We start from the raw sequence: 15348 nt of genomic DNA, 5'->3' as shown, positions 1-15348 counted from the left end.
GGTGAGTGGAGAGGAACGTAAGACAACTGGATATCAGACAAGAGGGTGAAGTGGAGCAAGGTGCCCCATGTTCTAGGTCTCTGGACTCTCAGCTCCAAATCAGAACAGGGGCTCCGCTAGCCACTCAATGCCATGTGGAAAGTGGCTCAAAAAATCACAGTGCCTTTCATAAGTTGATGTTTGAAAAAGAAATTTTAAGCCCAATTTTAATTTTTCCTTTAATACACACCCCAGAAATCAAAGTTTGCAAAATGAAGACTGTGCAATTTTTGTTTATCAAAGGTGGGCATGGATAAAAGATGCAGGGGGCCAGGGGTCTGGGAGGTCAGGACACTTGATGGGAGCCCACAACCCTCCTTTGACAAGTGCCTCCTAGGCCCAACAGTGCTGCCCTGCGGATTACAGCCACTATAGTACATTTTTTCATCTTCCAACTTGTCTCAACCCATTACCTTGCCAGGAATTTTGATCACGCAAATGAGTTCTCAAGGACAAAAGTTAATTTATGGGGAAAAGCTTCAGATTTTGTGGAGAAACAAACACCTAAAAATTACTGTAATAGAATGTTCCGGTTGTTATAAAGATGTATTGGTGAAATGCCATGGTGCATAGGGGAAAGAGTGGCTAAGATGGTTTGGGGTGTCCCAAAAGGCCGCCCCCAGAGAAGTCCTGCAGTGACAGAAAACTCTCCACGAAACCAGCCATTCAGTTTTCAGAGAGCTAGTTTTAAAAAGTCATCCTTTCATTTGAGAGTCAGAATGTCTCCAGATACTTCCAGCAATTTCTAAGGCTGCTTCTTAAAAGTGCAATGATTTAAGTTTACTGTTTTCATCTGTGTCAGTTCTTTGTTAAAATACAGTGGGGTTTTGTTTTGTTTCAATCTATTATTTCTCATAGAACATCTCAAAAATACTAAAAAATGGCAGGAAAATCACCAAGTTTCTCTACTCCTTTTAAAAATTTCTTTACTGTGGCTAAAAAAAATATATATATATATGTACGTACATATAAAACCCCATTGCCGTTGAGTCAATTCCGACTCAGAGCGACCCTATAGGCCAGAGTACAACTGCCCCATAGAGTTTCCAAGCAGCACCTGGTGGAGTTGAACTGCCGACCTTTTGGTTAGTATTATCTGCGGTTCTCAGCCTGGCTGCATGTTACAATTATCTGGAGAGCCATTTTTTAAATCTTTTTTTTTTTTTTTGGTCTACTATAGGGCATGAAATATTTAAAAGCTCTTCAAGTGATTCTAAAGTGTGGCTGGGGTTGAGAACTACTGTATAATAATGAACAATTTGGCCACTTCTTTGCAATTATCCTTTAACGTATAGGGCGTCGGTATTTATTTTTGCTTAACTGCCCTCATTCTGTATCTCTTTTTTATTTTTTAAGGGCTGCATGGTGTTGCATTGATGGAATAAATATTTAACTAGTCCCCTGATGAATATTGCAGTCTCTTCTCACATATAAAAAAATCCTCACGCACACCATAGGTGCAGTCTTGTCCTCTTTTCCAGGAAAGTTTCTCGTAGGTGAACATTTAAAACCTCGGGTTCATCCTGCTAAATTGTCCTCCAAAAAATCAGAATAATATCTCCAGGTTTTGTTCATCGAACACTTAGGCTTTGTGCATTTAACACGTTACAGGTGAAAAGCTGCAGCTTGGAGAGGTGAGGGTGCGCCTTAATCTCACAGGTAGGGAAGGCGGGGTTCGAACTCACAGCCTGAGAGGACTTAAAGGGCGAGGGGCCGCAAGGGGCGTGACGCCGCTACGCCGGGCCCGACGCAGCCGCCACGAGCACCCTCCGCGGAGCTCCGCGCCGGCGCCGCAGACCCGCCTTCCGGGAGAGGAAACCCGCCCTCCGGGCTCCGCCCTCCTTCCGCTCTGCTGTCCTTACCATTGGCTCACAGCGGAGTATATAAAGACGTCACTTCCGCCCTGCTGTCCTTTCCGCGCTGCCCACAGGGGGTTCCATACGGCGTTGTCTTGGGTAAGGCCCCTGTGGCGTCCGCGGCGTCCCCCAGGTCACCGGGAACAGCGTCCTGCCCAAATGAGGGGCGCTAAGACTGGGAGGGGCGCCGGTCGGCAGAGCGGGGCTCTCCGCGCGCTGGGCAGCCGGCCCTCCGGTCCGCACGTGCCGGGCGCGGGCCCCACAATGCCCTGGGAGCGGGCCCCACAATGCCCTGGGAGCGGGTCCGCGCCGCGCGCGCTGAGGTCCGGCCTGGGGTTTGGTGCGCGCACGTGCAGGTCCCCGCGATGCCGCGGAGGCTCTGGGCTGGGGTTCGGTGCCCGGGTCCCCACGATGGCTCGGGGCTGAGGTTCGGTGCCCGCGTCCCCACGATGCCGTGGAGATTCGGGGCTGGGTTTCGGTGCCCGGGTCCCCACGATGCCCACGGAGGCTCGGGGCTAGGCTTCAGTGCTCGGGTCCCCACGATGCCGCGGAGACTCGGGGCTGGGGTTCGGTGCCCAGGTCCCCACGGTGCCGCGGAGGCTCGGGGCTGGGCTTCAGTGCTCGGGTCCCCACGATGCCGCGGAGACTCGGGGCTGGGGTTCGGTGCCCAGGTCCCCACGGTGCCGCGGAGGCTCGGGGTTGGGATTCAGTGCTCGGGTCCCCACGGTGCCGCGGAGAGTCGGGGCTGGGGTTCAGTGCTCGGGTCCCCACGATGCCCGCGGAGGCTCGGGGTTGGGGTTCAGTGCTCGGGTCCCCACGATGCCCGCGGAGGCTCGGGGCTGGGGTTCAGTGCTCGGGTCCCCACGATGCCCACGGAGGCTCGGGGATGGGCTTCAGTGCTCGGGTCCCCACGATGCCCGCGGAGGCGCGGGGCTGGGCTTCAGTGCTCGGGTCCCCACGATGCCCACGGAGGCTCGGGGCTGGGGTTCGGTGCCCGGGTCTCCACGATGCCCGCGGAGGCGCGGGGCTGGGCTTCAGTGCTCGGGTCCCCACGATGCCCACGGAGGCTCGGGGCTAGGGTTCGGTGCCCGGGTCCCTACAGAGCCCACGGAGTCTGAGGGCTGGGTTGGGTGTCCTGGTCCCCACGATTTCGCGGAGCCTCAGGGCTGGGGTTCGGTAGACGGGTGCGGGGGGGGGGTGCAGAAAGTGGGCTTCACTGCTTTGACTTGGACCGACCCTTGGCAGTGAGCGCAGGCCCAGGCCGCCAGATACACCAGCTTCACGGCTGCTCTGTTTTTCCCGTTCTCGTTGGCCGTGTCTGTAGTTGTCGGGTCCTTGGCAGGGTTTTGAGGAAAACTAGTTGTGCCCTCACAGTGAAGTGATTCCGAAGGACTTGCGTGCAGTCCACTCTGAAATGACTGAAACCTGTCCACGTTTCCCTTGTGTGTCCTCGTACGTGGCTGCTCTATTCAGATCTGTTTCCCTTCTGCCCTGTGCACTCTGAGAAGGTTTTGAGTCTCAGTTCACTGTTTCCATCTAGTCGCATCACCTGGGTTTTGTGCCAGTCCCCGTGCCACGCTTTCCCCAGCGAGATTTGCCGAGCTTTGATGTGTGGTATTTGTTGTGTCTTACCCCTTCACTGGCCTTCTAAGGAATGAATAGCTGACCCTGAGAGGGGTGGTGCTTGGGTGCCTTTAAATAGGAAGTTGGCTAAGTTTCCAGAGTATTTAGACTGTACCCCGCCCCACTTAACTAGCTGCAATGAAAGGCTGGATTGGTAACTCTTGCCTTGCAGGTTCCTGGCGTAACTTAAAGGGGAAACTGTCACAATGTCCGGAGCCCTTGATGTCCTGCAGATGAAGGAGGAGGATGTCCTCAAATTTCTTGCAGCAGGAACGCACTTAGGTGGCACCAACCTTGACTTCCAGATGGAACAGTACATCTACAAAAGGAAAAGTGATGGTCAGTTATGGCTTTAAAATTTTAACCCCGACATTCTGAGAGGCAGTATTGGGTGGGGCAAGTTCTTTATATCTGAGATCCCTGAGAGAGCTCTGCTGAAAAATGAAATCAGACACAGTTTGAAATAAGTTTTAAAACTTAAGTGAGAGTTCTGGTTATGGGGGGGAAGTACGGTAATTACTTGGCTATGGAATTGGGGTTGAGCTTCCAAGGAGGTGTTTTAGGCTAGGTTGTCTACTGGTTTCGCTTCTCTAGACAATAAAGTGTGCATATTATACACAGAGGTTATCTCGAGGAAATGGCTCGCGGTTGTAGAGGCTGGTAAGTCTCAAGTCTCTGGGTCAGGTGCCAGGTTGTGGTAGCTGCAGGGCTGACAAACCCAAGATCCATGGGTAAGACGGCAGGCTGCTGGCCCAAACCTGAAGAACTGGAGATCAGATGCGGACGAGCCGAATGCAGGATACAGAGCAGCCAAAGCCAGAGAGCTTTGCCAGAAAGCCCGCGTGTGTTGGATACAGTCCACACCCCCAAGGAAACACCCTGTCAGCTGATGGGCTGCTTATAGTAGATGTCATCGTGGAGGTGATGACATCATTACATAACCGCTAAACCACTGAGAATCATGGCCCAGCCACATTGACATACAACCATAACAATCTCAGTGAGGAAGCTCGTTGAGCTCCTAATTTTTTTTTTTAGCCTCTGTTAATGACTTCTATTTTGTAGGTACCAATTACAGGTTTGTTGAACTGAATTCTGACAGGAAAGGGCAAGAGATGGGAATAAACTGACCTTGGCTTGGAAGGGTTGAAAAGGGAATGTAGATTGTGATGAGAGGTGGAAGGTTGGCAGTGGCAATTCTTCACCTTAGAAGTAGAGAAAGGTAAGGATTGAAGCCTGGAGTTGCATTCTCCAAAGGAGTTGTAGGCTGAGTCTGGCTCCAGTGCAGACGATGTAGAGGAGTGGCCAGAGGCCAGAAGTGGCTAAGAACTAGTGTGACCTGTGATGGGGTGAGGGCTGCACACTGTTAAAGCTCAGGGTGGAGGCCAGTCTTGGCCAGTGAACTTCTGAGTGTCGGAAGTGTGCTATATCAATGGCAGGGTGTTCGCTAACACCAGTAGAGCTCGCCTCTGTGACTGGAGTTTGATAGTACTCGCTGCCACATCCTCAGCTGTTGAGAAGAGTATCCCTGTGCAAAGCCAGGTCCGGTGTTAACAGCGCCTTCTGTCCACGTCTAGGCATCTACATCATAAACCTGAAGAGGACCTGGGAGAAGCTTCTGTTGGCAGCTCGGGCCATTGTTGCCATTGAAAATCCGGCTGACGTCAGTGTCATATCCTCCAGGAACACTGGCCAGGTCAGTGGAACAGCGTTCTTGGTTTTTTATCATTAAAATAATAAAGCTCATGCACATTTTGGGGTGTGGAGAAAAGGGTAAGAAAATTGAAATGACCCAAGATTCTATTTTTTAGGAATCTCAAATTAGTGTGAACGATAGGAGCTCCCTATATTTGACGTATCAATTTCACATGGTTCAACCTAATAGATTGGAGTTGACGTGCTACCGATATGTTGAGGTTTTTGTTTTGATATTTAAAATGATGAAAAGCTGAGTCAAAAAGTAATTGTCAACTGCAAGTTGTTTCAAAATCTTCCCTGATCCAAGTCTCATTAAGGAGAGTTTTTTTAATTAAGAATCTTTGCCAGTTTAAATGAAGCATTTTAATTTATTTTTAAAAAATGACTAGTGAGGTAAAGCCGTTTGCCCCATTTCCTTTTTGACAACTCTCCTTTGTTTTCCTGTTGGGCTGTTAGTGGATTTCTTACATTGACTCATAATAGCACTAGCAAGTATATTCATTCACTGTTTTAGGTTCTTTTAAAAAATATATTTGACTGTTGGTTTTTGACAGATCTAAGAATTGTGTAGTGAGACTGATTCTATTTTAATGTTTAAGTTGACAATAAAACTGGTTCCCATGAATTTAAGACGGAGTGTTTAGCATGTGACGTGGAACCCTTACGGTGTGGTGCCTGGTGGAGGAAGGGCAGCTTTAATTCCTGCTGTAGAATGAAGAGTGACCGCGCCTGCTTTCCTCGGCACAAGTTTAGTGAGCATCTGGGTTGGGCGAGCTGGTGGCTAGGTGCTTGAAGGGATACAGGAAATTAAATGGATGAGATCCATGGAGAAAAAGGAAACAGTAGAGAGAGCTGGGTACACACCCCACATTATATAGGGTAGACGTGATTGAATTTGACCAGAGGCTATGAGTGCTTACTAGGTGCCAGGTACTGCGTGTGGTTTATGTAATTCTCATAACCCTATGAGGAACTTGGAGGCAAATGAATAACTCTTCCAGGTCACTCACAGAGTGGCCTATTGGTACTTGAAACCAGGGAGTCTGGCTCTGGAGCTTCCAGAAGTGAGGAAACTGAGCCACAGGGAAGTAGGGGGAGGAGACAGCATTTGTAGGGGAGGGCCTAGAGTTGGGGGCATATGTGCTTTTATTTGATGCTTTCCTTTTTGAAGAAGGGGTTCAGACGAGACACTGCTCCATGTAATTACAGAGCTGGGGCACACTGTCGTGTGGAGATTTCCTATGAAACCATGTGGAATACTGCCAACTCAGTGTTCTTAATTCTTCAAGCGGGCTGTGCTGAAGTTTGCCGCTGCCACTGGTGCCACCCCGATTGCTGGGCGCTTCACTCCGGGAACCTTCACTAACCAGATCCAGGCAGCCTTCCGTGAGCCGCGTCTTCTGGTGGTTACCGATCCCAGGGCCGACCACCAGCCTCTCACAGAGGCGTCCTACGTGAACCTGCCCACCATTGCTCTGTGTAACACAGATTCTCCTCTGCGCTATGTGGACATTGCTATCCCGTGCAACAATAAGGTAAGGCCTTTGTGATCCAGACGGGCTGGTGGACGCGTGCGCTAGAGACAGCCGTACGTTCCTGTGCACATTGTTAGAGCTTGGAGTCCGGCCGTTGGCTGGCGATGGACTCACAAGTGTAGGTAGTGTGCTACATGACGGCAAGTTTCTCGCTAACACCATGAGGGTCTTTGGCCCAATGAGTGGAGTTGGATAGTAATCCTTGCTACATATGTTACTCTAATGTTTAAGAGCTGTGAGGAGGGAGGAGAATGTTTTGAAAATCAGCCAGTGTTTCTTTTGCTTGTTTCTTGCTCTGCTCAGGCCCCTTGGGCACTGGCCTTTGTATTTTCAGACTAACCTGGTGAAAAGGTAGACCCTGTGTGGTTCAGATTGTATGTTTGTAACTGACCTCAAACCCTGGCTGCACACAGGAATGGCCCAAGGAGATAGATACAGTTTTTAATACCAGTGTCCAGGCTATAGCCCTCCTCCCCGCCCCCCCCCCCCCATTTAATTTAGTTGCCTGAGGTGGGGCCTTCACAGAAGTGTCTTTTTGAAAATTTCCAATTCCAGTTTGCAGTCAAGGTTGAGAACCACTGGTTTATGGAATATTCTTTTACAAGCACTTTGAGACTGAGACTTGCCTTTCTTGATACCAAGGGACCTCAGTGTGGGGGCAAGTCAGATGAATGGGGAGTTGCTGGTTCTTGGGGTGGCCAGGGGTCCCTTGTAACCTAGCGCTCTTGCAGGGAGCGCACTCAGTGGGTCTGATGTGGTGGATGCTGGCCCGGGAAGTTCTGCGCATGCGGGGTACCATCTCCCGGGAGCACCCGTGGGAGGTCATGCCTGACCTGTACTTCTACAGAGATCCCGAAGAGGTGAGCTGCACAGGCTCGTGGACACACAAGCCTTGGAACACCTGGGCCTGTTGGCTTCTTGGAAGTAAAATTTGTCTGTACCTATAAGGTTTTTCACTTTTTAAAAACCAGATTGAAAAGGAAGAGCAGGCTGCTGCTGAAAAGGCTGTCACCAAGGAAGAATTTCAGGGTGAATGGACTGCTCCTGCTCCTGAATTTACTGCGGCTCAGCCTGAGGTTGCAGACTGGTCTGAAGGCGTGCAGGTGCCCTCTGTGCCCATTCAGCAGTTCCCTACTGGTATGTATCTGTGCGGTCCCCACTGGTGTGTGTCTGTGTGGTCCGCTACTGGTGTGTGTCTGTGCGGTTCCCCGCTGGTGTGTGTCTGTGCGGTTCCCCGCTGGTGTGTGTCTGTGCGGTTCCCCGCTGGTGTGTGTCTGTGCGGTTCCCCGCTGGTGTGTGTCTGTGCGGTTCCCCGCTGGTGTGTGTCTGTGCGGTTCCCCGCTGGTGTGTGTCTGTGCGGTTCCCCGCTGGTGTGTGTCTGTGCGGTTCCCCGCTGGTGTGTGTCTGTGCGGTTCCCCGCTGGTGTGTGTCTGTGCGGTTCCCCGCTGGTGTGTGTCTGTGCGGTTCCCCGCTGGTGTGTGTCTGTGCGGTTCCCCGCTGGTGTGTGTCTGTGCGGTCCGCTACTGGTGTGTGTCTGTGCGGTTCCCCGCTGGTGTGTATCTGTGTGGTCCCCTACTGGTTGGTTCCCCACTGGTGCGTGTCTCTGTGGTTCCGGGGAGGGGGTGGGTAGGATGGGGAAAATATTCTTAACAGCTGATGGCTTTTACTTTATTTTTTTAAACAGAAGACTGGAGTGCTCAGCCTGCAACTGAAGACTGGTCGGCAGCCCCCACCGCTCAGGCCACCGAGTGGGTGGGAACTACCACTGAGTGGTCTTAAGCTGCTCTAAGTCTCTCAGAGAATGGAAATGAGGTTGACGGAAAATAAACATCGGTTTGTAAAGGTCGTGTCCCTTTGTTGATTTTTTATTCCGGGTAAGATGTCTGGAGGTTGCTGTGGGTCACCTGACATCCATCCTCCTGAAGCTCGTTGTAAGGTGCATTGCTCTTCAGTGGGGTGTTCTCTGGGCTTCCTGCCTTCACGGTAAAGAACCATCCTTGTTCTGAAAAGGACGTGTGTAAGTGGCTGTACGTAGGTGGATGTGGCGGGAGCCCCAAAGTTGAGAATTTGTGACCTTGTTACTGTGACACGGGGGTGGGGACAGCTCCCACCTCCCACACCGATAACGTTCTGCTGTAAAACCTTTGCAGTTCTCTACCGTCTTAACTGGGTGAGAGTTTTTGTTTTTTCATTCCAGGCTCCAGATCTGAGGTGTAAATATGGGGTTAATTTTAGAAAACACAGAAAGCTTTCCTCTCCCTACTTCCTCTTACTGATACTGTGTTGTCACGTGACAGGACTGTCGGCAGCAGGAACTTTCCGTTGAGGCCTGCAGTGTGCTGATCTGGGGGGGACCCCGAGGAGTACAGAAGGACCTGCAGTGTGCTTATCTGGGGAGAAGGGGATACAAACCCTGTTGTCACTGCACTGGACTCCCACTATAGGGTCACTTCCTCAGGGAGTGGAGTTCACAGCCTGACAGACACCAGGAGTGGAATTCTTTAAGCTTTCCCTTTTAACAGCAGTGGGTTGTGTTTGTGTTCTATAAGGCTGCAGCTAGCTCTGTAGAGGTGGCTCACTGGCAGGTGTTTGCTAATTCTAAAAGGTAGTCCATTAAAAAAATGACTTAGTAACTTGGCTGTTCTATTACCATTTGCATTGGCAGGCTCTGTAGGGTCCAGCTTTGAGAATAGATAGGTTTTGAACGACGGCCCTGTTTGCAGTCATGTGGCATGAGTGACTCCTGGCGCTGAGACCCAATTTTCAAAACCCTTGTCCCTCTGACCACATTCTCAGGACCCCACCCTGCAGCTCTGGAATGAGAAGGGCCCTGTGGCTGGTGCATCAGCTTCAAGTTCTGTCTCACACTCTGGGGCTGCAGGTGGGGGGCCCTCAGTGGATGGACCTGCAGCGGTCCCTGTGTACAGGTGGTGTCAGCGAATCCACACGAACTGCTTAAGGGACAGGTGTGGGGAAGGCTGGGGGCGGGCTGGGAGCAGGAAGGACTGGCCGACTGTGGGGTAAGAAGCTCCTCTGGCAGCAGGTTATGGGGTGGAGGAGGCTGTGAGGGAGCTATCCAGGGGACGAGGAGCAAAAGACTTGGTGTTTCCATGGAACCTGTGCTGTGAATGTGTATCCTGGCCCATCGATTCTGACCACCTGGCCACACCTGACCCCTCCAGGGCTACCCGGCCCACCCCCTTCCCAGGGTTCCACCTGGCCACAGCTGACCCCTCCAGGGCTACCCGGCCCACCCCCTTCCCAGGGTTCCACCTGGCCACAGCTGACCCCTCCAGGGCTACCCGGCCCACCCCCTTCCCAAGGTTCAGCCTGGCCACAGCTGACCCTTCCAGGGTTCAAGCTCCTCGCCCCACATCCTCCATTAGGCCTGCGGTCTGGCAATCCCATAAGGGTCCCACACAGGGCGTCATCTTTCTAGTCTAAATTTGGAGAGATGCTGTCCCCTGTCAGCTAGTTTCTTTTCAGCATGGTGGAAACCAGGAAATAGTAGGTCGAGACATTCACAGATTCATTCGCTACTCACCTGGGTTTAGCCTGCCCTGGGCCTCACACCCTCTACGTCCGTGTTCCTTTGGGAATTAGATCTCATCTCCCTGTCTGCTGAGATTGTGCCCCAGACTGGGGTCACCGCACCCTGGGGGACCCAGAAGCTGCCCCATGACGGCGGCCAGCCAGTGCCATCTAGCGGCACAAACTGGAATGGCCATCCTTTGTATCCGCTGTCCGATTCTTGCTTTCTTCATTGGCCTGGTGGTGCTCACCTGATGGAGGACCACTCAGGACACGGCTGAATCTAAGTAATAATTAATCTCTTTACTTCCAGGGGTTCTCCACCCCCCAGCCTGCCACTGGCTACTCCCCTGCACCCCACTGACATTAAAAAAAAAACTCATTGCCGTTGAGTTGGTTCCAGATTGTGGAGATCCTGTTGACAAGAGTGCCCGAGTCTCCCCAGGGACGGTAGTGTGGCACAGGCTGTTCTATGACTTCCGAGAAGCCCCCTTCCCCTCTTCCTCCTTGGCAAGGTTTCTACCCTCCTGTCCCCTGGTTTGGCCCAGGTGAGGCCCCCCTTCTCCCCCCAGCCCCTCGCTGAGATCTCTGTCCACACAGGAGCAGGTTTCCCGGAATTTTAACTCGTTCAATTCCCCTGTCCTGCCTGGTCTTGGGAACTCACGTTGATGTACCACATGGCGTAAGGTTTTGCTTGCCCCCATCACAGCTTCCAGCTCTTGACGCTCTTCTTGAGACTTTGTCTTCTAATCATATAAAACCAAACCAAACCCGCTGCTGTGACCTTATATAGTGACCTTATATAGGGACAGGGTAGAACTGCCCCATAGGGTTTTCAAGGCTGTAAATTTTTACGGGAGCAGACTGCCTCATCTTTCTCCTGCAGAGTGGCTGGTGGGTTCAAACTGCTGACCTTTCATTTAGCAGCCGAGCGCTTAACCACTGCACCATCAGGGCTCCTTCTAAGCGTACAGAAACTCTGACTCTCATACAGAACTTCGTAGAGTTCCCCCTTTCCTGCTTTCCTATGTACTTAGGGGCCCCTTCTTTCATAAGATTCTGGAAAATAAACACACATTTTTCTACATTGTCCCAAATACAAGGGCAAATCTGAGCATCCCCGCTGAAATCAGCCTAGCACAGCACCTATCACTTGGTAGATAACAGTAAGTACTTTGTGGCGCAGTGGTTAAGCAGTTGGCTGCTAACTGAAAGGTTGGTGGTTCAAACTCACTTAGCCGCTCCACGGGAGAAAGGCCTGGCAATCTGCTTAGTGTGGGAGCAGTGAGGCTGCCTTCCTGGGGTCACTCAGCTGCTTGGTGGCAAGATGGGGACTGGTGTAACCTGACCCTACGAATGCCGGTAAATTTTCAGTAGTCCTTAAACCAGCCCAAGCCAGATTTGGCCTTGCCCGTGTGTGCAGAAGGGCCAGCTGTGACCACTAATTGACCTCAGTAGAGGACGCAGCAGCAGGAGGAACCAGTCAGGAGAAAAATAATCACCTAGACCCTGTTCTGAAGCGAGAGGTCTGACAAGAACCACGTTGCCTCCTGTTTCCTGGCCGCCTTCTGGAGTTTTCCCTACCCAGTATGTCTGCGCAGCTGCCACCTTGCTGCCAAATCACATATAAGCCCTGCTTCTCCACAGCTCAGGGCGTCAGAGCTGAGGAACTCCCTTCTGGCTCTTTGCTCTGCGCATTGCAGTAGATTTACTTTCTCTTTTTCAAAGGCCAGCGTCAAGATTATTGGCAGGTCTGAGTGTGCCGGACAAGGACCCACCTCCCCAGGTTTGGTAAACTGGCATCTGTACGTCTGAAAAGAAGTGCAAAGCTTTCTGTGTGTCATACTCCCAGGCATGGATGGTCTGATAGCGGCTCTTTCATCTTCCCCTAAGCTGTGGCTTCAGGTGGTAGCTGGTAAGAGCATGGTAAAAGGTCTCTAAAAAACTACTCTGTATCTGTGTCCAGCTGCAGGGTTAGACTAGAGGTTGTCAAGGCCTGAAAAACCCGACTAGCTCCCTGGTCTACTCAGCTGGGCCTGGATATTCGGGGGGTTCTCTTGAGAACACATCAGGTCAGTAACTGGTCTCTTTTACGTCCTTGGAAACCCCGGTGGTGTACTGGTTAAGAGCTCGGCTGCTAACGAAAAAAAGGTCAGCAGTTCGAATCCACCAGCCACTCCTTGGAAACCCTGTGGGGCAGTTCTCTTTAGGGTCGCTATGAGTCGGAATTGGCTGGATGGCAACAGGTTTGGTTTGTTTTTTGTTTTTTTAAGTCCTTGGACTCTGTGTGTTTCCCATCCCCTACCACCCTGCACCCCACCCCCCACTTGCCTGCTAATCTCATTTGGGCCCCTGAAGGTAATAATTTTAAAGAGGGGATGAATAACAGTGATTGCAAAAATGAAGGGCCTACGACTTATGGCTGAGACAATAGTTATTTATCCAATCACTTATTTACCCCAAAACTATGCACTGGGAACCCATGGTGAGCCAAACATGTGCTGGTTGCTGGGGTAATAATGGTCAGAATTCAGTAGTTTTAGGTAATAAACTGCCTTTGCTCAGCTGAGAAACTAAACTCTCCATGTGACCAAAAGAGAACATCACAATTTTTCTCTGCTTGCCTCTGCAGGCTGATCTACTCTCTTCCTGCTGAAATTCTCCGTCCAGGCCGATGTCCAGGAGGAGTCCTGCTCTTGCTCCCTCCAGGCCATCACCGGTACCTTTTCCCCTGCGCTCTTCCTCCCTACGTTTGTTTTCCCTTACAGCAGCTGTTCACACTTGTCCTCAGAGAGGGAGAAAACCTATTTTTGCTTATTTATTTAAAAATGTGTTTCACCGAACGGTTGGCAGTTCAAACCTGCCTAGAGGCACCTCAGAAGACAGGCCTGGTGATTACTTCTGAGAGGTCACAACCTTGGAAATCCTGCGAAGCAGCTCTACTTGCACAGGTGGGGTCACCGTGAGCCAGCTGACTCGATGGCTACCAAACACAGCAACCTTAGCTGACGTAATGCATTAATGGTTGTTGCCGGTATCAGTAATTCAAGCTGGCGTTACGGGAAAGAGCTCTACCGGCAATTTATTAGCTATTGTGAAACTACACGTTGCCACAGGACTTTGCTTCCCCTTCAAATTTAGGAATATCTGAGGAGAGGGTAAAGAAAAAGGAAGTCTCTTCTGTGCCTATTTAAAATAGAAAAGTTTTTGCTCTGTCAGGTGAACTCCTGACCATTCTTTGGCATTCTGCGTGCAGCGAAGACATGGTCACGCTTTGTTCGTTGAGCTGGGGGCTGACAGGACCCAGGGGGTCTTTAGGATCCAGGATTAAAACGGTGCATTTTCAAGCAGTGCCAATCTTATTCAAAGATTCTAGGGTAGCCGGCATTTTATACTAAAACAAACAGATGTATTTCAGAGTAAAATATCACAGCTTTTAAAAACGAAAGCTTAACTGCCACTCTTCCTTATTTGGGCTGCTTTCCCGGAAACCCTGGGGGTTCAGTGTCATCTTTTCTTTCTTTGCTAAAAGGGAGGGGTGTTCTTTGCTGGAGAAGCTTGTAAAGACCACCAAGTTAAAGGATAAAACAATCCTTCATATCGAGGGATGTTTGTATTAGCCAATGGGCTTCAAAGTGTTTTCAGGTGAAAAGCTGCCTTTGGCTTCACAACCCCGTCCTCCGGCTGGTGCACTCTGGCCTCCAGAACCAAAGTCTGGACGTTGTTGTCCTTGCTTGGTACCGTGGAGTTGACTCTGACTCTTAGTGACACTATAGGACAGTTTCCTGGGCCGTAATCTTTACGGGAGCAGATCACCAGGTCTTTTCTCCTGAGGAGCAGCTGGTGGGTTCTAACTGCAGACCTTTCGGTTAGCAGCTGAGCGCTTAACCACTGTACCACAAGAGCTCCTTCTTTATTACATTAACCAAAATAAATAATTACAAAATCCAACAGTCCAGAATTTGGGAGGCTTTCTAAAATACACCCACCTGCATTTAATAGGCCATGTAAAGGTAATTACAAATCAAAAAAGAAAATTAATTTTCCTGGGTACAAAACAAGGAAAGAGACTTCTCCCTCTCCCTTTCGTTAGAGCATTTTCTTTAGAAAAGTTCTAATATTTCCTGGTCCACTTGATATGTATGTAAATTTTTAAAAAGCTAAATAAATAAGCCTTTTGCCAGTTTTATAAACTAGGAATGTTTTTCTCAAGGACCTGGGAGCCATCTCTTTGAAATGTAACTATCAAGGAAGATAGCACCCCCATCTCCCCGTTTCCGTGGGAGGTTAGGAACCTAAGTTGCCCAAGTTACAAAACTGCTTCTGTATTGTTGTGAGGTGCCGTTTCCTGACCCGTAGTGACCCCGTGTACAACAGAACAGAACGCCACCCGGTCCTGTACCAGCCTCACAATAGGAGGTATGTTCAAGCCCGTTGTTGCAGCCATGGTGTCAGTCCATCTTGTTGAGGGTCGTCTTCTTTTTCACTGACCGTCTACCAAGCATGATGTCCTGCTCCAGGGGCTGATCCTTTCTGATAATGTGTCCAAAGTCAGTGAGACAATGAAATTTATTTCTCACTTGGATGAAGGCAATCAGCAAACACAGGTGTCTACTTGGTTACCACATGAGTTTAGGGCAGCAATGCGTGACAAATGGTGCTGTTGGGCCCTCTTGTTGAGGACTAAGTTGAGGACTAGTTATTGTTTATCCTGAGAACAATTATGAGATGATTCGCATCTGCTGAGCTATATAAACCATCATCTGTCAGTTTGTCGTGCTGTGGTGGCTGGTGTGTCACTGTGATGCTGGAAGCTGTGCTCCTGCTATTTCAGATACCATCAGGGTCATCTAGGGCAAACAGGCTTTGGCAGAGCTTCCGGACCAAGACAGACCAGGAAGAAAGGCCTGGTGATCTACTTCCAAAGATTAGCCAGTGAAAACCCTGTGGATCAGGACAGAATATTGTTCAGCAGAGTGCTGGTAGATGGGCCCTCTAGGTTGGAAGGCACTCAGAATACACAGCGGCCACCACAGTTGACTCGAGCAGACCAATGGTCACGAAGA

General features: G+C 50.5%; 1 protein-coding gene and 2 non-coding genes across 3 annotated transcripts; all 3 read left to right on the top strand.

Moving 5' to 3' along the window:
- Positions 1-1911: 1911 nt before the first annotated feature.
- RPSA (ribosomal protein SA) lies at positions 1912-8600 on the top strand. The gene is made up of 7 exons (XM_049870864.1): positions 1912-1994; positions 3691-3857; positions 5096-5214; positions 6506-6751; positions 7483-7611; positions 7723-7888; positions 8436-8600. The coding sequence occupies exons 2-7, from the start codon at positions 3725-3727 to the stop codon at positions 8528-8530; spliced, it is 888 nt and encodes a 295-aa protein (XP_049726821.1). The 5' UTR covers positions 1912-1994; positions 3691-3724; the 3' UTR covers positions 8531-8600.
- Positions 4874-5024, top strand: LOC126068535 (small nucleolar RNA SNORA62/SNORA6 family). Its single transcript, XR_007515730.1, has one exon. It is a non-coding gene; the product is annotated as a small nucleolar RNA SNORA62/SNORA6 family (small nucleolar RNA).
- On the top strand, positions 6814-6964 carry LOC126068536 (small nucleolar RNA SNORA62/SNORA6 family). Its single transcript, XR_007515731.1, has one exon. It is a non-coding gene; the product is annotated as a small nucleolar RNA SNORA62/SNORA6 family (small nucleolar RNA).
- Positions 8601-15348: the final 6748 nt, after the last annotated feature.

This window comes from Elephas maximus, chromosome 27 (assembly GCF_024166365.1).
Source record: "Elephas maximus indicus isolate mEleMax1 chromosome 27, mEleMax1 primary haplotype, whole genome shotgun sequence".
Classification (NCBI taxonomy): domain Eukaryota; kingdom Metazoa; phylum Chordata; class Mammalia; order Proboscidea; family Elephantidae; genus Elephas; species Elephas maximus.
The sequence above is the reverse complement of the archived record's forward strand: the minus strand, read 5'-3'. Positions and strand labels throughout refer to the sequence as shown.